Raw genomic sequence first — 22,507 nt, 5'->3', positions numbered from 1 at the left:
AACAGATTTATTTTCTCATGTCAGTCTGGTCTGTTAGTTTTAGGCATTCTGATAGGTGTCTAGTGATACCTTATTGTGGTTTCAGGTGCAGTTTTGTAATAGCTAACAATGTTGAACTTCTTTTCATGTGCTTATTTGCCATCTGTATGTCCTCTGGTGAAATGCCTGTTCGTGTCTTTTGCCCAGTTTCTGATAGGATTGTTTAGTTTTAATACTGTTAAGTTTTTTTCTTTTTTTTTGGTGTGGGCAGGCTCCAGGAATTGAACCTGGGTCTCCAGCATGGCAGGTGAAAATTCTGCCACTGAGCCACCATTGTACCACCGTACTGTTAAGTTTTGAGCAGTCTTCGTATGTTCTAGATATTTAGTCCTTTGTCAGATTTGTGGTTTCCAAGTATTTCCTCCTAAGTCTCTAGCTTATTTTTCCATGCTCTGAACAGGGTCTTTCACAGAGCAAAAGTTTTTGATTTTGACGAAGTCTACTTTTTCAATTTTTCCTCTAGTGGATTATGCTGTCAGTTCTAAGAATTCTTTCCCTATCCTGAAGAATTTCTCCTGTGTTTATTTCTAAAAGTTTCATAGTTTTACATTTTGCATTTAAGTCCATGATTCATTTTGAGTTAACTTTTGTATAAGGTGTGAGGTTTAGGTCCAAATTCACTTTTTTGCCTACACCTGTCCACTTGCCCCAGTACCGTTTTTTGGAAGGCTGTCTTTCTCAGACAACAGAGATAGATGGTATTTGGGGGTTTGTATTATTTTTGTGATTTTAAAATATTTCTAATTAAAAAGTTTTTTTAAAAAAAGAAAGGAAAGCTGTATTTCCTCTATTTGAATTGTCTGTGCACCTTTGTGTAGGTCTATTTCTGGTTTTAGTGGATGAGGATTTCAAACAGCATTAAGTTATCCTGGGGGTTATCCTTATGCATTATATAGATATCCCTTTTTAGTTTTTGGTATATTGGAGTGACTGAAGGGAAGTATCTGAAATTGATGAGCTGGTTCCAGGAGCCTTGACTCTTGAAGACAGTTGTAAAAAGACGTAACTTTTACAGTGTGACAGTGTGATTGTGAAAACACATTCCCTTTGTGTCTTTGTCTTTGTTTCTCCCAGTACCATGTCTTTTTTCTTTTTAATATTTTTCTTTACTTTCTTTTTTTTTTAATCTTTTTGTTGACAAATCTTCACACATATATTCCATACATGGTGTACAATCAGTGGCTCACAGTATCATCATATAATTGTGTGTTCATCACCATGATCATTTTTTAGAACATTTGTATCACTCCAGAAAAAGTAAAAACACTCATGCATGCTATACCCCTTACTCCACACCCCTCCCTCTCATTGACCACTAGTATTTCCATCTACCCAATTTATTTTACCCCTTATCCCCCATAGTATATATTTATTTTTTATCCATATTATTTTACTCATCTGTCCATACTCTGGATAAAAGGAGCATCAGACACAAGGTTTTCACAATCACACTGTCACATTCTGAAAGTTACATCTTTACACAATTATCTGCAAGAGTCAAGGCTCCTGGAACCAGCTAATCAATTTCAGATATTTCCCTCCAGCCACTCCAATATACCAAAAACTGAAAAGAGGTATCTGCATAACGCATAATGATAACCTCCAGGATAACTTCTTAATTGTGATTGAAATCTCTCATCCACTAAAACTTTATTTTGTCTCATTTCTCTCTCCCCTCTTTTGGTCAAGAAGGCTTTTCTCAGTCCCTTGATGCCAAGTCCGGCTCATCCCTGGAGTTCTGCCCTATGTTGCCAGGGAGATTTAAACATAGAGGGAGGGCAGAGAGGTTCTCTGGGGGTGACTCTTAGGCCTAATTTTAAATAGGCTTAGCCTGTCCTTTGCAGGAGTAAATTTCATAGTGGCAAACCTCAAGATTGAGTGCTCAGCCTATTGACTTGATTGTTCCCACTGCTAGTGAGAAATACCAGAAATCTCCACATGGGAAAGTAGAGTATTCCCTCCTTTCTTCCCAGTCCCCAAGGGGACTTTGCAAATACTTCTTTATTCATTGCCCAAATTACTCTGGGATACATCAGGGCCTCACACTAACCTGGATAAACCAATAAAATCTCACACACTATTCAGGATTCCAAATACTTATGGTGTTCAACTAAACTGACCTTACAATTTAAATTAGGTAATGTACTTCCAAAAATATAAGTTTTGCACCAACCAAACATCTCACCCTTTTGTCTCACACAGAAGTGGAAGTTTTAAAATCTGGGAGATAGCATACTTTACCCTGTATTCTTCTGTACTTTAGTCCCATCCAGATCATCTTCCTTCATGTCTCTGCTCAAAGTCTGATCCCTTTTTCAACTTTTTAAACAATTCCTATATGGGAACTATTTAACTGATTTTCTGTCTTTCTTTCTTCCTTTTTTTTTTTTTTTTTAACATGGGCAGGCACCAGGAATCGAACCCAGGTCCTCGGGCATGGCAGGAGAGCATTTAACTGACTTTCATAGCTTCACAGCTCAAACTCTGAGTCTCAGGTGTCACATAAATACCCGAAGGTTCTGGGAATGACCAGGTTATATACAAACAGCTCAATATCTCAGAATTTAGAAATAGCAGTTACAATTTGTGAATCTATGGGAGTGTTGTAAAAGCTTATAATCTAGAACCCTTTACAATAGGCTCCAACATGACAACCGTGCCCTTGAATTCAGTTCATGGAGTTTTTGTATTATACTTTGTCCAGATAATTGAGGCATGATAATATTTTCTTGGTGCCTGACATTTCATTCAACATACAGTCTTTAAGGTTTATACACCTCGTTTCATGCCTCACAACCTCATTCCTTCTGGCTGCTCAGTGGTCCATTGTACGTATACACCATAGGTCCCCCTTCCATTCCTCAGTCATTTTACTTTTAGGCCTCCTCCATCCATTGTGAATCGTAAACACTGCTGCCATGAACACCAGTGTGCAATGTCCATTCATGTCTCCATGCTCAGTTCCTCCAGATACACACTGAGCAACAGGGTTTCAGGATCATATGGCAGTCCCACCCCTAGCCTCCTGTGGAACCACCATACTACCATTCAAGGGGCTGTACCTCGCCGTTTTCCTACCAATAGCCCCCAATACCACACACTCCTAATAACTGCAGCTATGTAGTAAATCCTGAAAATTGGTAGGTGGGCTCCTCCCATTTTATTCTTCTTTTTTTAAACTTTGTTAGCTTTTCTAGCTCCTTTGCCTTGCCATATAAATTTTAGAATAATCTTATCTAAATATGCAAAAAATCTTGTTGGGATTTTGATAGGAATTTTGTTAAAATTCTCTATTAGTTTGGGGAGAATTGAAATCTTTACTATGTTGAGCCCTCTAATCCATGAACATGGTATGTGTCTCATTTATTTCATAATTTTAGCTTCCAGAACTGTGAGAGAATAAGTTTCTGTTGTTTTAAGTCACCAAGTTTATGGTACTTTGTTACAGCAGCCTGGGGAACTAATATACCCTCTAATCCTGTTTTCTAGGTCATGTTTTTCTTTTTTTTAATTAATGATTGGTGTTGGGTTTTGTCAGATTGCTTTTTCTGCATTGATTAATAAAGATGATGTGATTTTTCTTTAGTCTATTAATATGATGGGTTACTGATTGATTTATAAACCAGTCTTTTATTTGTAGACTAAACTCCACTTAGTCATGGTGAATGATTCTTTTTATTGCTATATTCTGTCTGTTAATATTTTGTTAAGGAATTTCGTGTCAATATTCATGTGGGATATTGGTCTTTAGTATACTTGTTTTGTACTGTTTTTGACTGGTGGTATCAGAACAATACTAGATTCATAAAATTATTTGAGAAGGGTCTCCTCTTCTGTTTTCTGGAAGACATTTTGTAGAATTGGCATTGATTCTTCTTTAAATGTTTGGTTGAATTCCCCAATTAAAGCCATCTGGACCTGGAGATTTCTTTCTTGGGATTTTTTAAATTGGAATTCAGTTTCCTTACTACTTACACTGTTTCTAAAGTTATCTATTTCATAGTTAGTTGTGGCAGTTGTGTCTTTCAAGGAGTTGGTTCATTTCATCTTAGTTAGCAAGTTTGTATATGTAGAGTTGTTCATAATACTCCCTTACGCTTTTGATGTCTGCAAAGTCTGTGATATCCCGTTATTTATTCCTGAAATTATTTGTGTCTTCTTTTTTACCTTTGTCAGTTTTTATAGAGGTTTGTCAATTTTATTCATGTTTTCAAAGAGCTTGCTCTTTATTTCATTGATTTTTTTTTTCTGTTTTCAGTTTTATACATTTCTGCTCTTGTCTTTATCATCTCCTTCCTTCTGCTCTTTATTTTGCTCTTTTTTTTCTAGGTTCTTGATGTGAGAGCATAGATGATTGATTTGAGATATTTCCTCTTCCCTAATATGTGTATTTTGGTGCTGTATATTTCCCTCTACTGTTTAGCTTTGTCCCACAGATTTTGTTATGTTACATTATCCTTTTCATCAGTTCAGTGTATTTTTTATTTCCCTTTAGGATTCTTCTTTAACACATGAATTGTTTAGAAGTGTTGTTGTTTACTTTCTAAGTGTTCGGTGGTCTTCCTGTTCTCTTTCTAATGTTGATTTCTAGTTTGATTCCATTGTGGTCAGAGAACATGCTGTATGATTTCAGTTCTTTTAAATTTGTTGACATTTGTTTTATGGTCCAGGATATAGTCTCTCTTTCTTATGTTCTGTGGACATTTGAAAATTATTCTACTGTCATTGGGTGGTGTGTTCTATAAATGTTGACTAGATCTGTTGGTTGATGACATTGTTGAGTTTTTCAGTATCCTAGCCTACTTTCAGACTGGTTGTTCTAGCAATTGCTGAGAGAGAGTTGTTGAAGTCTTCAACTATAATTATGGATTTTTCATTCTCCTTTCAGTTCCATCAGTTTTTACTTCATGTATTTTGCAACTCTTTTGTTTATTGCATAGACATTTAGGATTGCTGTGTCTTCTTAGTGTTACATTATTGAGTCTTATTATTAGATAATGTCCCTCCCTATCTCAGGACATTTTATTTCCTCTGAATTCTACTGTATCTAATACAACAAAGCCACCCTTTTAATGTTTCCCTAATATATTTTTTTATTCTTTTGCCTGCCTCTATCATATTTGAAGTGAGTTTTTTACAGACAGCTTATAGTTGGATCATATGTTTTAATCCTCTTTGCCAGTCTAATTATTTTAATTGATATATTTAGGTAATTTATGTTTAGTATAATTATTGGTAATTACACTTCAGCTTATTTTAGTTTGTTAAAGCTGCTGGAATACAATGTACCAGAAATGGGCTGGCTTTTAAAATGGGAATTTGTAAGTTTGCAAATTTACAATTCTAAGCCCATGAAAGTGTCCAAATTATGCCATCAAGAGGAAGATACCTTCTTCTGGGGGTTCCTCTGTCACGTGGAGAGGTACATGGGCAACATCCTGTCCTTTTTCTCTCTGAGCTCTTTCCAAACTTCTTTGGGTATTTCTCTCCCTGCCCTCCCCAAATGTCTTTTTTATCCTCATCAAGGACTCCAGTAAAGAATTAATAAGACCTACCTTTAATTGAGTGGGTCACATCTCAGTTGAAACTACCTAATCAAAAGGTCCCTCTCACAATATGGACCCACAAGAATGGATTAAAAGAAGATGGCATTTTCTAGGGTACATAATAGCTCCAAATGCAACCACATGACTCAAGCCTGCTAGTTAATCTTATTTTCTGCTCCTGCTGTTTTTTTCTCTGTTTTTTTGTTCTGTTATTTTAACATTTTTTAAAATAATTCCTGTAGGTTCTTCTGTAAAATAGCTAATTTTTATGCATTTGGGGCAAGAATACATATTTTGTCTGTATTTATGGTTGTTAGAAAGAAAAAAGAGTAGAATCCATGCCAGGGCTTGGTATATTGTTTTTGAGTATTGTCTCTGTATAGCTTTTTTAGTGGTTACTCTAGATATTAAGTTATGTATATGTAACCCATCGCTGTCTATTAGCATCAACCAGTTTAGGTAAAGTGTGTAGAAATCTTAACTCCCTTTATCCCCCTCCATAACTGTCTTAAGTATTTTCTCTACATACAATTAAAACCAATTAGATAGTGTTAGTTTTTCCTTCAACTGACAAAACAATTTAGAAAACTCAAGAGGAGAAGGGAAGTCTTTTTTTTCATTCACGTTTTTGCTTACCCTGGGCTTTTATCTTTCCTACAGTTCCTAGATTCCTTCTTTTATTTTCCGTAATGTTTAGAGAATTTCCTTTAGTAAATCTTTTAAGATAGGTTTCCTGGCCAGAAATTATCTTAGTTTCATTCATCTGAGAATATTTTGATTTTTTTTCCACCCTGAAGGATATTTTTGCAGGATAGTTATCCTTCTATACTGGGTTGACAGATCTTCTTTTCACTTGAAAAATGTCATGACACTTCTGCCTCCATGGTCTTCAGTGAGAAATCTACTGTCATTTGAATTATTTCCCCCTGTACAGAAGATATTGTTTCCCTTACTGTTTCAAAATTCTTTTTGTCTTTAGTTTCAGAAGTTTGACAACAATGTGCTGTATTTGGGGTTAGCTTAGTTTCTTGGATTGGTAGGTTTATGTCTTTTGCTAAGTTGGAGGAATTTCCAGTTATTATTTCTTGAATGTTTTTTCAGATCTGTCTTCTTTTCCTCTCCTTTCAGGACTGTAAATAGTGAATCTTTTGTTTCACAGGTCCCCTTCATATTTTTTTCCCAGTCTATTTTCTTTCTATTTAGATTTCTTTCTGTTCTTCAGATTGGCTCATTTCTATTGATCTATCTTTAAGTTCACTGATTCTTTCCTCCTCATGTCCATTCTGCTGTTGAGTCGTCCTTTTGAGGTTGGTTTTGGTTATTATATTTCTCAGTTCTGAAATTTCTATTTGGGTCTTCTTTATTTCTTCTATTTCTTTGCTGAGACTTTTATTTTTTTCATTTGTTTGAAGCATGTTTGTAATTCCTTGTTGAAGCATGTTCACAATTTTTCCTTTAAAATTTTTGTCAGATAGTTCTAACAATCTCTGTCATTTTGATGTTGGCATCTTTTATTTTTCCATAATATTTAGAGAATTTCCTTTAGTAATTTTTGGCACCTATTGGTTGTCTTTTTTTTTTCATTCAGTTTGAGATCTCCTTGGTTCTTGGTATGATAAGTGATTTTTTACTGAAAACTGGACATTTTCAGTATTATTATGAGAGTGGATCTTAAACGTATTTTACTTGGCTTTTTTGATACTGCTGTGCCAGGGAAAAGGGGGATGCTGCCTTGTTACTTCAGGTGGGGGTAGAAGTCCAGGTTCCCACTTGGCTTCCCTTGAAACCCAAGAGGAAGACAGTCCTGCTCATGACTGCTAGGCGTTTGGTGGGGGGGGGTTCCCACTCCCCACTCAGCTTCCACTGATACCTCCTGGATGGGAGGAATAGGCGTGGCTCCTTACTGTTGCTCTTCATGTGGCCAACAGTGGCACCAAGGGGGAGGGCACTCCTAGTGCTGGGCAGTATTGAGATTTCTTACTCTCCATTAGGCCTCCTCTGACAGCCCCAGAGATTGGAAAGGGGTGTCCTTACTTCCCTGTGGGGATGAAAGTCCTAGCTCTGTCCTCAGCCTTCTCTGAGACCAGCCTGGTGGGGTTGTTGAGGCAACTTCTTACAGCCTGACAAGGGTGAAAGTCAAGGCCCCCCACTCTGCCTTTACTGACAGGGGTGGATGTGGGGCTGCGTTTTTTTTCTCTCATGTTTGGCTGGAGTAGAGCCGTTACTGTCTGAAAGTTTTCTGGTTTGCTAGGCAACCCCTTTTCTTATCCTTTGGCCAGAGAGAGCAGGCCTTGTTCAGACTTTTTTCTGTCTTTGCTAATTGTTATTTCCAGATTCCTGGTTTCTTTTACTAGAGGCAAAAAAAAAAAGAAGAAGAAACTCAGTAGCCTGTCATTTGTTGGGCCCGAAGGTCCCTAGCTGGTTTGCTTCTCTCTACTTTTCAGAGCTGTCTCATGCTTGTTTTAAATACAGTCAGTGTTCAGGGTTTTTAGTTGTGCCTAGTAGTAGGAGAAATTGGGAAAAGTATTTCTATTCTGCCTTCTCACCATTGAAAGTCTAATGTAATTTTAACATTTAATATTGGGTAATAAATTTACAGTTCCATCTTCATATGATAGTGAAGGATATACGGTGAAACTCTCCTTCCCACCTAATCTCTGGCCCTCATTTCCTCATTCTCAGGGGAACAGGTTTGGTTCGTTGCATTTTCTCCTAGATCCAGCTTGCTTTTATCTATGTGTTTTTTTGCACGGGCAGGCACTGGAATTGTACCCAGGTTGTGGCATAGCAGGTGAGAATTCTGCCTGCTGAGCCACCATTGCACTGCCCTCCTGCTTGCTTTTAAAGGCCTGTGATGGCTCCCATCTGGCATGCAAGAAAGGAGTCACAGGGACATGAGTTTGGTGGTGGGGAGCGTATAGGGGTGCTTTGCTTTTGTGCTCATGAACACAGCCTGATGCCTAAAGGGACGCCTCCTCTCTTCTCTACTAGATTTAGCATCTGCGTAGATTTAGATGCACTGGGGAGACCATGTCCCACGATTTGTCCTGTTTGTCCTCTTTCCAAACTTGAGACATCTTTTTTATACACAAGTTTTCCTACTTGTGAATGAGTTTGTTGATCCTCCACCATTGCCCTTTGATATTCTTTAAAAATTAAAAAGATCAAAGAGGGCAGGGTTTTTGTAGAGGGTTTCTCATCAGTGGCCCTTTGTGTTGGCTTTAGTTCCCCTCTCAACGAACAAACTGAGTAGTCTGTGGCTGAGGCTAGATTTTTTTTGCAAGAGAGCAGGGGCGTTGCGTGCGAATGTCGGATTGCTATAATGGCAAGCTGATATCTTAATTACCCTGGTGACCAGATTCAAAGCAGGTTAACTGAGGCAAATCTTATCACAGATGTCCTGGGAAGCTCTTCTGACTTTCCTCCTGTCTTTTAACAATGATGGCTAGTCTGTTTCTCATCAAGCATGAACATATATTTTCCATAATCTAGAAATATGAGTTTCAGTGAATCATAAGAAATCATTCAGTCTGTCTGTCTCAGTTGAGCTTTTAGGAGACAGAGGCAAATATTTGGAAAATATTCAGTAGGGAAGTATTAAAATCAGGACAAAGCATTTTTTCACAAAATCCTGAAAACTGTACTTTTTCTTTTTGATGGGTGAATGTTTGGGAGGCCATTCGTGAAGAGAGGGGATGAATAAATAAAAGGTCTTTCAAGTTAGGAAAATGTACCAGTCACTGTTTTCCTTACCTTTGATTTTGCAAATGCAACCTATTTTAAGTTTTATTGTATTGTGTAGGTAGAAAAATTTACAGAGTATGTCTGCCTTACCTCTGAAAAGGATTTTCAGTAGTTTTAAGATACAATGCTAATGTGTTGGGTTGAATTGTGTTTCCCGGTTTGGCCATATTTTTGGTCTTGGTCCGCATTTTAGTGGGTGTGTACCCATTGCAAATACGCCTTTTCAAGATGTCACTTTCCTTGAGGTGTGGCCCAACTGAAATCAAGCTGCAGTTTAATTGAGATTATTGGAGTCCTTTATAAACACAGTCAAAGTTAGACACAGAGAGAAGCCATGGGTTTCAGCCAGAAGCTGGAAGCTAGCAGAACCCAGCAGTGAAGAGAGAATGCCGTCACGTGCACTGCCATTTGATGAAAAAGCCAAGGAACCCCAAGGATTGCCAGCCAGCCAGAAATTACCAACCTGGGAGGAAGCAAACCTTCTTCCCTCTGATACCATGAGCCAATAAATTTCTGTTCTTAAGCCAACCCATGTATGGTATTTGTTTTAGCTGCAGGAAGCTGCCCATCTTCAGAGAAATGACAGTCTTACTGCTCCATTTCAGCCCTTTGCCAAAAAAATGGGAACCTATTTCCTTAACCTTACTCCTTCCCTTCTTTGAGTCCGTGGCCAAAAGTCAGGGCTAGCCAAGGCTGTGGGTGGTAGTGGTGACAAATGCTTTTTCCATAGTGAATTCTTGTCTCAGCGGAACCAGGCTGATATCTTCAGCTCATAATTCACTGCCACAAAGCCACAAAGCAGCCAGAACAGGGGGGCCTGTTTGTTTGCAGCTCTCTGAGCCAGGCATGTGACAGCGAGGGCACAGGTGCCCTCAATGGACCAGTCATACCTGAAGGCAACCTTCTGGAGTGAGTATAAGAGGCAACCTGAAGAAGGTTCTGGATGCTCTCACGGCACCATAATGATGCCATGAAAGGCCACTAAAACCTGGGGCAGTTTTTATTTTAATCCTTAAAGGTTGTCTTGGTTAAGTCATTTGATCTAATGCTTCTGAGCATTCTGGCATTTATAACTGTTTTTAAATAGCCATTTACATATTCAGCATCCCAAGGGCAGGTCTTTCCTGTAGTGTTATAAAGCCAAGACTTCCCATAGAGTGGCAGAGATGACCACAAAACACGAAATTGAATTTTCCTCATGGACACCTGGAAAATCCATTGGTCTTAGAAAGTGTCAGTGATAACTGAGAATATCCCAACTATCTGAATATTGGTAATTTTTAGAGAGAGTATGTTAAATATATTCATCTTTTCCAAAACAATTTTACCCTAGGGTCTGTTTTTGTTTTTTCCCCCTCCTTAGAAAATTTAGTTTATAAGCTATGGGAGCTATCTCTTGGTTATTCTTTTTTCATCTTTTTATTTTTACTCTATTCTATGCCTTGATATTTAAAGTGGTTTCTTTCAGGCTGCGTGTTAGGTAGATATTTCAGTTTCCGCACTGCTAAAACAAATAGCAGCAGTGGATTGGTTTAACAACAGGAATTCATTGCTCACAGTTTCTGAGGCTAAGAGGTTTGCTTTTTCCAGGGGTTGGGATTTTCTGGCTGACTGGCAATCTCGGGTACACTGACTTTTTTTTTTTCCATCATGTGTTAGGGGGTGAGGGTGGGGGGCTCTTATTTGTGATTTTTGTTGTGGGTTTGAAGGAAACTCGGGTTTCAAAGTGAATCCTTTGTAAAATTGATGGGCCACATCGGACTGGTTTGCATTCAGCTGGATTTCCCAGCTTCTGCTGCCTCCTGTATTTTCCTTTTACTGTTGCACATATTTCCACATATTTGCAGGCAGTAGACCAAACACAGGAGAAACCATAAGCTAATTTTCTCTACTTACGGTTCTCTGTTCCTCTCTTGTGTTGCCCGGGTCTCCAGCATGCTGGGATCCCAGCAGTAAGTCTGAGTCCTTCCCTCACTTGTTGGGTGTTTGTGAGGTAATCCTTGTCGTGATTTATGAGCATCTTAGAAACTGAAGTTGTGATCATTTTTGCCACAGAAGAGAAGACAGTCTTTTATCCAACCTCAGCAGGAGTTGGAGGTTCTGGAAAAAGACACATTCATTTTGCCTAGCGCACGTCACTGATATGAGTGAAATGCAAAGGTAGATTTATTTATTCGTGTTGCAGAAGCAGCATGGAACTGTGTGTGTTTATTGAACCAGCATGCTATATTCTATTTCCTGTAGAATTTGTGATGGACTGTAGAAAATTCTTGGACTCGAATGCTCTGGGCTTGACCGTCACGGCCCTCAGCAGCTATGACCCCAAGATGCGAGCCGCAGCTTACTACGTGCTGGCGGCCTACTACTCACAGCTTGAGGGGGCGCGGTTCCGAGAGCAGTGCCAGGTAAGTGAAAAGAGGGGGCACTGTGCGAGGCTGAGGGTGGACCTCCTGGGCCCCAGAGAACTGGCGCTCCGTGAGGTCTGATGGAGGTTTTACTGAAGAGCTTAGAGGTGTGTTGCCTGGAAACCTCTGATAAAGCACAAAGATCTGTTCCCTTGTAAGAATAATGCAAAAGGTACCCCAGGAAAGTTGAAAAAATTTCCTCTTCGAAGCTTCTCTTGCATTGTGAGTGGGCAAAATGGTTTAATTTTTGTCGAATATTCTTTGGTTGGAACATGATGGTTAAGGTGGCTGTCGTCTATGACAGACTGAACCTCAGAAGTCCACCCCAGGTGGTTAGAGCAGGGGTGCCACTAACATGAGCAGCTTCTCTGGGGGTTCCTGGAAGGTAGGCACTTGGTGTTTCTGCACAAGGCAGGACTGATAACAAATGTGAAAATGAGCCTATGCCTTTCCCTGTTTTTCAGCTGCTTTACCTTTTGGATATGGTCCGGAATGGGATCCGAACTCAGAACATGAGACTCACTTTTTCCTTGACTCTCTTCATTGCCAAAGCGGCTGTGCAAATTTTGAAGCCAGGTACACTGATGTATAATTAGGTTGAGGTGACATAGAAAAATTGAGCCTAAGCAAGTCAACCTCTAGGAGTTTATCATCTGGGTATAATCATACACACTTGAGAAAGGATGTTTGTATAAGGACATTCAAAGCTTGCAGAAGTCAAAGATTGTGAGCCACCAAATGTCCAGTGGACAGATAAATTATGGCTCTGACGAAGTTCTTATAGAGTGCTAGAAAAGAGTAAATGAAAAAGCAAGGTGCAGAATAGTGTGTGTGGATGGAGGGAAAGAATATATATTTGTATTTACTTGTATTTATATAAAATCAAGAAATGATTTTCTTGTTTTTATATAAAATCAAAAAGCAATGAAAATTGAAATAAAAGCCCAACTGAACACCACCATTCATGGATGTGTCTACATACATCAAGGGACTGTAACCCCAGGTTAAATGTGGGGTTGAGTCAGACTTGCTGGGCTCAGTTTCGGGCTCCCTCACTCATCAGTGGTGTGACCTGGAGCATTTACTTCAATTCACAGTATCTGAGTTCCTTCACTGTAAAATGGCATGGAAACAGCACTACCTCTGGACTGCTGTGAGGGCTGCATGGGTTCACAGACATTAGAGCACCTTCTAGCACACCTATCCATGTTGGCTGCCAGCACTGCTCTTTCTAGTCACTGCTCTGGCTTAGAAAAAGGCTGAGAGTTAGCATAGCCTCCCTGGGGCTCAGCTAAAAAGCCATTAGCCTGGAGACCCTGAGCAGGCTGGCACCGTGGAGGCAGGGTGCATGAGAGAAGTTAGTCCATCATGAGAACTTTATTTGGGTTGTTGAGGGAAAATCACGAATGTCATTCCCATTGGGGGCTGTGGAGTTCTCTTAGTGCAGCACAGCCACTTTTCAGATAGGAAAATAATTCTCTCCCTGACCCCAACTGAGGCCCCCAAAGTTAACTAGCTTGTTCAGTGTCCCACAATTAGATTATAGTCAAGTTGCTATTGCAGGTCAGACCTTCTGATTTTTACCTGTTCATATGTCATCATTTTCATTGCATAAGTTTGTCTTCTTCTTGGAAAATCTGGGAGGAAAGAAAATAATCTATCCATTTGCAGCTCTAAAGAAAAGAGCCTGTTCTGAGAAAATATGGGAGCTGAAGCCACGCTGGTTTTGGCCTTTGCCTCCCGTCCAGTATGTGCCGTCTGGGTGCAGCTCTGCCCCTCATCATTCCTGGGTCTGATGTGGGAATGGGGGGCAGCTGTGGTAGTGGAGGGGACTTCAAGGCCACAGTTGGTCTGGACAGATGGGAGTCAGAGATTAAAGGTGAGAAGTGGCAGGAGGAGGAGTTTGTCCACACCAGCCTTGGGGCATCACACAGCAGAGTGGCCCAGTCCATGTGACCCTTTATGTGGCGGTGCCTGTCAGAGAGGCTGGAGGTGGGTCGGGCTGCTGGGTGAGGCTATTAGCCCTATGCTGGGGGAACGTTACCAGGCCCCAGTCTTCACCCACCAGCTGACTGACCTTCACAGCTGGAGGATAACTGGGGGACAGGCTGGTATCTCTGAGAGATTCGACATCCAGAAGTGCTTCCAGAACCATCAGAAAGCCTCCTTGCAGTGTAGACTTAAGGCCCTTTACTGTGCTTTCGTCATGAGAACTAGTTATCTGGATGAGGATACAAAAGTTCCCAGGGCCCAGGACTTATGTCTGGTCACCCAGTGCCCCCTGCCAGATCCCTGTGGGTGCCCATTGTATATAACTGCCTGCCTGTGTCCCCAGAGGAGCACATGTACTTGAAGATCAACAAGTTCCTGCTGTCACATCAGTCTCTGAATATGAACAAAGTTCCAGGCTTCTACCAGTTCTTCTACAGCTCTGATTTTGAGGTAATGCTTCTGATGGCTTCAGGGTTTTGAATTGGATTACTCAGCTGCTGCTGTCATTGTGAGATGTTCTCTGTTAATATTGCTGTACAGATGAGTCAATTGCATCAGCAGTGTTAACAATGAGGTCACGAAAATAAGAACTCATGCAGGCTCCAGAGTGAAAATACTCTTCATTCCAGGCATTAATTTTTAGATTCCAAAACAAAAAACAACAACTCAGAATTCTACATTTTATGGCATTTTTTGTTACCATTTTTTAGTTGACTCACTGGGTTAAATATTAAATGTAGTTTTAGAGAACACTTAACTGACTTAACACTGTTGAAACCTGATTTGGGTCCTTTAACCTGAAGAAATTGAATAAAAAAATGAGACTGCGGGTTGTTAATATAATCAGAAATGGGGATGGGGGCAGTCTTTTCCACTGCTCAAAGATAGTGGTGTCCAAAAAGTCATTAAGTACATGGTTTTAACCTATTTTAACAATAATTTGTATTTTGGGTTTTAGCAAAAAACCGAGCGGGAATGGGTGTTTGGAATCCTGCGGCAGGGCATCCGGGACAAGCACTGCTATGAGCTGTATGTCCGGCAGGGGATTTTCCATGTCATTCTGTCCTTCTTCAATAGCCCACTATGTGATGAAATGGCTCAGGTAAGCAGGTCCCCGTGGTCTGTTTGAGACTGAAAGATCAATTTTCTTTCTCAAGGTTTTATTTGGAAATGAAGCATGTGTGAATTCTAACCCCAGCTTGGGCATGACTGCCATGCTCACTTGACATTGAACCTGGCTTTCAATTGGGAAAATGAGGTTTCTTACGCCTTTTCCTGTGGCCTGCATGCAGGACTAGCTCATTCACCCAAGGCTGGAGTGCGGTTGACGCTCAGTATTGTTTTTTCTCTGATGAAAAGCTTTCCCCTGTGGCCCTGTTATTGTGCCTTCTGCTGATGTTAAGGCCTCCTTCACCATTGAGAAGAAGGAGCTAGTAAGTGAGCATGAGTCTTTGCAGCTAAGAAGTCTGCAAATGCTTTATAACCTGTAAGTGTCTGCACTGCTGCAGCTGAGTTCCCCCAGAGCCTCCTGGATTTCATTTCGTGCACAGAAACTGCCTGTCATCCAATCAGGCTGGAAAACAAAGAGAGTTTAACTGACTTGCCTTGAGTTACTAGCAATTAAGAGAACTTGTGCATTTTAACTATATCTCCTAGAACAGAGAGCTGATGTGTGTGTGTTTTCTAAATGTCATAGGCGCTTGGAAGAAGTAAATAGGAAAAACCTTTGGTGTTTTGATTAATTTCTAGGGTGGTTGGCTTTTGTTTCTGACATGTAAAATTTGGATAAATAGGAGTACGTTGTACTTAAGAAACAGATTTGAATAAGCTGGGTTACAGTGTTTTTAATATTTTTTTAATGAAATTTGAGAACTCTAAAGCACCCAGTTCACCTCCTTTCGAGATGGTAAAACTGACAAAGCTAAGTGGGCTCCCAGTAGTTCTCAACTAGGCCCGAAATGGATCTGCATTCTCGCCAGCCCAGGCTGCTCCATGTGATAACCCCAGGGCATTGGCAGCCCGGCCCTGTGGTTTCTGGGATGTGTCTTTTCTTGTGGGTCGGTTCCTCATCATGGGTTACAGAAGTGCCTGTGATGGCCATGGGCCCGTGATGGGCCATGGGTGCTCACGTCCTCTGGCTGTCACTTCTAGGGAAAGGTGTGTTCCCTCACGGCCACCTTTTTCTTAGACTCAGCCAAACTCCACTGACAGTAACACTACCAGAGTAGCATACTGTCATGTTATACAAATTGTTCCTTTGCTCAAATAAGTCAGGTTTCCCTTAGAAAGTAACTTTTTATTTGGCATTTTCAGAATTGGATTCTGGAAATACTACAGAATGCTGCCCAGGTCGCCAAATCTGCCTATGAACTCCTGCGGGACTACAGCCTCCTGACATGGATCGTGCACATCCTCGAGAGCAAGTGAGTCTCTTCTGCATGGGCCACCTGGGGCAGATGGACATGGGTGCAGCACAGGCGATAGGTGTGGATGGGGAATTCTGGTGAAGTCTCTGCTCTCAACAGCACAGTGTCCTCAGATGCCCTCCTGTGCTTGGCAGCACCCAAGTGTCTTCTCCTTTTAAATTCTTCCCTAGAGTGTCTTGTCTGCTATGGAACAACCTTGACGTATTGCTCTTGATATTTGGCTGCAGCTCCCATGGCAGGTCCTTCTGTCTCTGCTCCGCAGCCATCAGGTTCCTCCCTGGGTGGTCAGAAACAGGTCCAGTTACCTATCTAAGGCTTCAGAGAGTACAGCCCCTAAGGAAAAACCAATAGGCTCCAGTATCAGGAACCTTGTGTGACTTCGGGGAGGGTTACGGTACTTCAAGGTGGGCTCAGCTTCGTAGCTTGGGGAAGAAGAGCACTGGAGCTGTGTTGAGGCATGGAGTTAGGGATCATTTCCATTTCTGGGAAGCTTGTCCTTCTGGGTTTGTGGCTGTCCAGAAGCATGAAGACTGTTAAGAAGAGGGTCAGTCCTTTAAGGAACTACCAGACAAGCCTGCGGTATCCAAGCCATTGTGTCATTGTTTTTAAGTATTTTCTGAAATTTCTCTAAAAGAAAAGAATATCCTAAATCTAGAATGTCTTTGGACATCAACTTCAGAAGTATTTCAGATTGATGAGAGGCATAATTGGCTAATTCTTTGTTCCTGACTAATAACCTTATGGATTTAGAAAATGCTTTAGAAATAAATCTTATGCTTTTAAATTCATGTCTCAATGAATGGGACAGCTCTCCCTGTTCTCCTGTGGAGGCTCCAGGATTTTCCTTCAGGAGAACGTCAAGTCGTCTGATTAGAAAGGGTAGGCTGCATATACATTGAAGGCTGTAGAGGGGGATGAACAGACAGAATTATTGGCAGGGGAGGAGTAAAACTTCACCTGCCACTGCCCACTTCTGCCACGGTGGGTCTCCTTGAAGGGTGATGTTTGACCAGAGAGCCAAGATTGTGTGCTTTTGGTTTTAGGTTTCTGGAGACACCAATGCTCTCCAATATCATCTCCTTGGTGCACACACTGTGGGTGACCAACCTGGGGGACAAAGGAGTGGAGGTGGGAAGCCAGTTTCAGTGCAAGCCTGGGAGTCAGGATCCCCCAAAGCTGCTGGCTCTGCACATTGTCAACGAGTTCCTGTATGTGCTCCTTGTGCTCATGAGGCATCTGAGGTGAGCCGCTCACCACTCCACTGCACCCTTCCCCTATTGTATGTCCCAGTCCGTTACTGCACTGCCCTCCCAGTTGTGTGTCCCAGGCTGTCACTGTATTCCCCCCCACTCCATTGTGTGTCCCCGGCTGTCAATGCATTGTCCCCCCCATGTGTGTCCCCTGCATATGGCCCAGAAAGTCAGGCCACCACCTCTCAGCCTTCTTAGTGATGACTCCTTAGGTGGAGGTCTGACCGGGCTGGGTGTGAATTGGGCTACAGGGTTGGTGTCAGGCATGTGAGACTTCAGGAGATCTATTCCAGCTGTTTCCTCCTTCCCCCATCAACTTTTCAAGGCTCCTTTTCAAAACCCTGACAATGTAACTTTTAAAAAAAATCTCTGACATGCCATACTATGTCAGGTTTAGCAGGTATGAACCATCTACCTTTGTGTTTTGATTCAAACTCTCAGTTAATTTGTATGTGCAGAATGTAGTTTCCATGACTGTACCCTGAGAAAGTCAGGGCATTCCCCTACCTGCCTGTCTGCCTTCATCACCTGTGATAACTCATTGGTTCTTGAATTTTCTTAAATATTCCATTGGTTTCATCTCATCCTTTGTAATAAAGGTCTTTGTCTCCTCAGGAGAGCTAAACTTCTCAGATGCACAGTGATCAAGAAACTATTCAGTCTGCTCTCATTTCTGATTTTGGAACCCAAAGATTGATAACAGTTGTAATCATAGAACGAAGCTTCTCAACAGAGAAACTAGAAACACCTAGTTTGGTTTACGTTGTTAGAAATTATGTTGTGTCAGTGCCAGATAACCTTGTTTCTTATTTTGGAGTTGTTGGCAGACATGCTCTTCTTTGACAACTGATCATTATTTGACGCAATGCTTTTTTTTAATTATATGGAAAAAATTTTAGATTTCTCAGTGACTTGGTCAGGTTTTGGCCCTGGGTGGCAATGGTTCCCCAAGGTGTTCCTGAGCCTTTTTCAGTTTCAGCCTGATAGTTCATGAGAAGGAGAAAACTTGGCAGTCCTGGAGCTGAGTTTTGTTAAGCTCCTGGTACCCTAACCCTCCGCTCTCTCAGCCTACCTATTTTACTTAGCAGAGTTTTCTGAAGGGGCTCTCTCAGCATGAAGTTTGGGCTCTGGGTCTCCCACCCTGGTTCTCTGTTTGGGGTATAGGGTTTCATGCCAGACAGCTGTTGTAAATCTGGATTGAGGGGTGGACTGTTTTCGTCATGGGTTCTGTGACATTGGCAGCCACTCCAATCCCAGACCTCTGGAGGAGGAGGCAACTTTCGCTTCAGTCTCTGACTTTGGCTTCTCCACAGGCCCACCTTGGACATGGCCCAGGTGACCAGCTTCTTTGGGGCTCTCCACTCTGTGTTGAAGTACCGAGCTGCCATCACACAGGCCTTCCGGGAAATGAACCGGTTCACTATGAACAAGGAGGTGCTTTCTACCAAGGATGTCCTTGTTCTCTTGTACAAATGGAGCCTCATTGAAGGAGACATCAAGCTCCAGGATGATTTGAAAGCAACTGTTGAGAAATACGAAGTCAAGGAGCTAATGAGTGAGTTCTAGAGCTTGCAACTCCATGTAGCAGCTTCCCCAGAGCATGTTCTCCTTCCTTCCAGGGCAGCCACCCTCTTTCCTGTTCAGAGGAGCCTTTTCAAAGCCAATGAAGCTTAAGAGACAATTCCATCTATCTCCATAGCCCTGGGAGGGATTGGCAGATGCTGTGGCTGGCTAAGTGAGGGGATGCCACTTCCATGCTTCTGAGACCTCAGTCTGGGTGCTGGCACCCCACCCCTGCTGGCCAGATCCTCAGTAGTAGAAATGCAGCTTCGGGGGTTGATTCATCTAGGATCAAAGCATGCAGGGCCAGCATGCGGTGATGCTTAAACAGCAGGCTCCCTTGAGAGGGAGGAGGAAGGCCAATTGCCAGCTGATTGGACATGTTTGTTAATTTGCCCAGCTTTCCAGATGTCCTGGGTCATTTGATTTAAATTTAAGGAAAAGAAAAATGGCCCTGTCAGCGATATTGGCTGTCATCTGCCAGGGAGGCCTCAGTGGACAATGGAAGAGGTCCTGGATTTCGACTTGGAAGGCCTGGATTTGAGTTGCAGGCTGCCACTTAGCAGCATTATAAGCCTTTGGATGGGTCACTTTACCTTCCTCAGTATCAAGGTGCTCCCCTGCAAAATTGGAGGGAAGTTAACAGCTGCTTGTGCACACTTCATCAGTGTAGTGTAGGTTAAAAGCAGACTAGAGGCAAACCTGGCACTGCCACTTTCACATGATTCCTCTTGCGTTTCCTCCTATAAAATGGGGGTGACACTGGCCCATTCCTGGAAAGGCTGTTGTATAGAGTGAGTTCATCATCATAATGGTAATGACAATAAGATATTGACCACCTGCTGTGCCCCAAGCATGGGAGGATGGCACACTGGCAAGTGTGATGAGGTCATGCAAGCTCCTCCTTTTCCTCCCCCTTCCTTTTCCCATCTCCCCCTCCTCACGATTACCTGCCCTAGCATCTTTGGACCTGTGTGGAGAGGAGTACTGTGTCCTCTCTGCCTTTCCCCCACCCTCCTGCTGAAGGCTGCCTTTTTCCTCCTTGTGTGCATAACAGAAATGATCAAAGATAAGAACAAGCCTGTGGTGCCCACCCGAGCCAGAGGCCCCTGGAGCCGAAAGGGGAGGCCCCGGGAGGCAGAGGAGATGGCTGCCCCTAAGCTGAAGGCATCCAGCCTGCAGACCTGCAGGGGTTTCCTGAGGTCCACACTGACCCAGTGGGGGCCTGTGTTCCCCCACTCTGAGCTCAGGCAGGAGCCCACCGACCAGGCCCTCCCTGAGAGAGATGCCCCAGGTCCTGTAGAGGCTGCCGTTCCCCTGGTGGTCCGCTGGCTGCTGGCATCAGTGACTGGGCACCCACTTAGTGAGACAGAGGCCACAGGACTCCTCAGCTGGCTTCATACCTACATCCTGCCCCACCCGGTGGTCGTGGCTGACCTGCTCAGGGACAGTGGTGTGAGGAGTGGCCTGTTCAAGCTGTACAGGCAGCTCTGTGGAGCTGAGGGACTAATGGGGCCCACACTGTCTGCAGCCTGCCTGTTCAACACAGTCATGCTGCAGCTCCTGGAAGCCCAGGGCGCAGTGGAGAGCCCAGCTCGCCTGGCCGTCAAGGCCCTCTGCCATGCTGCTCTGCAGGAGGATGAGGCCACACGAGGTAAAACTGGTTTCTTGGTTGGAGTGGGGCTGAGGGTGGGAAACAACTTCAGTTCCTTAGAGCCTCCTGTGCCCCCGTGAGAAATGTCTTCTCTTTACACTTTGGAGTCAGTAGTTAGGTAGCTACTTACTGCACCACTAGGGTTGCAGAGGGCTTGTCCTTTGGCCCTGAATGCAAAGAGAGGGGCAATCTTGGACTTCACTTTCAGGTAAAGGCTTTGGTGATGGTCATGTTTACAGGCAGAAGGCAGGCACCCCACTCAGAACCTCCAAGTCCCACTAGGGAACTCTTCCACCCACAGAGTGACAGCTTTCCTGTTTTGATCAGTGACTTAACCGAGGAATTACATTTCACATCATGGCCAGATGTGTGTGCGTGCGCGTGCACGTACATGCATGCACTTATCCAGTTTGCACTTGGCGATGTTTAGAAAGGTTTGAACAAATGAATGAAGGAATGCCAAGTACTTTAAAAGGCTGTAGGAAAGCACAAGGAGGCTGGTGTGGCACATGTGTGTGGCCTCAGTCTGGCAGAGGTGGGGGTGCCTCCTGAGCTTGGGTGGAAGAGGAGTGGGGAAGGTGAGGCGCCAGCAGCCCAGACACCTCAACTCCCCAGGCAGCAGGGGTGAATTGGCTTCCTCCCCTCTGGCTGCATCCAGGGTATGGAGTCTTTTTGTCCATAAAACCTCCTCTTCTCAGGGCCATTGAGGAAATGATAAGAAAAGATACCATGGTGCCCTTCTCTAAGCCCCAAATCTGTTTTTTAGCCTGGGTCGTCAGGTCACGTGGCTTGGCGTAGGACTTTTTTTTTCTTTTTTTTTTTAACTTAAGAATGCACACATAGTCATCAGAAGAGACAGAAATTTTTAAATGGACAAAAAAGGGTTAACTCAAAAGTTGCTGTTTTTATCTACATACTGGCCTCTGCTTGCCTAGTTGTGGGCTGTAGGTTTGGGTGTTTCTGCCTAACAGCCTCTTCTGGCACTTTACAGCCACTGCAGCTTTCCTGACGTCACTGTACATCCAGGACATCTGGCTGGGAGCCCCACGGCCAAACACTCTCTTCACCCATACCCAGTTGATCCAGGAGACCACAGAGGAGGTACCAGGCGCTGATGGAGGCAGAAGCCAGGGCCCAGAGGAGGCCATTGTCATGCTGTCCAGAGACCTTGCGATCTATGCCCTGGACGCCTGACCCCTGCTGACCGGCACCTCAGCACCGGCTTCTGGAAGTTCACTTGCATCAGGGGTTTCTGGGGAAGCATGTGAAATCCTGGATCGGATACACTGACCAATTCTCTGACAAGAAGAGTTGAGGAGTTTGTTTAATTGATCAGTAAATAGTAAACTCTAGAGACTGAGTATGATATGGTTGGAGTTGAAGTGACTGTGTGGGCCTCAGGGCATGAGCCTTCAGATGTTGAGTTGGCAGGACCGTGACTCCCTGGGGCCCAGGTGCCCTCCAAAGGCAGGACCTCACATTGAGGTGATATGTGAGTGCCCACAGGTTTCTCAGGTTGTAAACTACGATGTCAGAAAAGATACCGTTAAGAGCATCAAGATAGCTATTTAAAGTTTTTTTGTTGTAAGAAGTCATAAAGTTTTCCTTAACATTTTGACCTAGTTCCTGCCAGTGTTTGTTTTGTTAAATAAAAGGATTTTACACTAAATCCTTAATGTGTAAAATTGATTAAACATCTGCTTCAGGAAGGCAGCCTGCATTTTCTAAAGTTCTTTCAAAAAGTAGATTTTTATAATTTGTTAATGTCTTTTTTTATAAGGATTTATAAAAATCCTTGGACTTTAACTGATCTTCACAGACTATTTTTATTCCACAGAGGCCTGTATTTCTAGGATATGAGGTTTAAAGGTTCACATAATAATTGATGTGA

The 22,507-nt window shown here is 42.7% G+C and overlaps 1 protein-coding gene across 1 annotated transcript in view; it reads left to right on the top strand.

Annotated features, from left to right (window-relative positions):
* The window catches only part of LOC143648683 (nucleolar pre-ribosomal-associated protein 1-like), a 105,209-nt gene extending 82,950 nt beyond the window's left edge, over positions 1-22,259 (top strand). Inside the window, exons 24-32 of the mRNA XM_077118992.1 lie at positions 11,574-11,734; positions 12,199-12,310; positions 14,070-14,176; positions 14,685-14,828; positions 16,040-16,149; positions 17,196-17,393; positions 18,716-18,957; positions 20,020-20,616; positions 21,608-22,259. Of these exons, the coding sequence (XP_076975107.1) occupies positions 11,574-11,734; positions 12,199-12,310; positions 14,070-14,176; positions 14,685-14,828; positions 16,040-16,149; positions 17,196-17,393; positions 18,716-18,957; positions 20,020-20,616; positions 21,608-21,810 (1,874 nt within the window). The 3' untranslated portion in view covers positions 21,811-22,259. The remainder of the gene's footprint in view (positions 1-11,573; positions 11,735-12,198; positions 12,311-14,069; positions 14,177-14,684; positions 14,829-16,039; positions 16,150-17,195; positions 17,394-18,715; positions 18,958-20,019; positions 20,617-21,607) is intronic.
* Positions 22,260-22,507: the final 248 nt, after the last annotated feature.

This window comes from Tamandua tetradactyla, chromosome 10 (assembly GCF_023851605.1).
Source record: "Tamandua tetradactyla isolate mTamTet1 chromosome 10, mTamTet1.pri, whole genome shotgun sequence".
Lineage (NCBI taxonomy): Eukaryota > Metazoa > Chordata > Mammalia > Pilosa > Myrmecophagidae > Tamandua > Tamandua tetradactyla.
The sequence above is the reverse complement of the archived record's forward strand: the minus strand, read 5'-3'. Positions and strand labels throughout refer to the sequence as shown.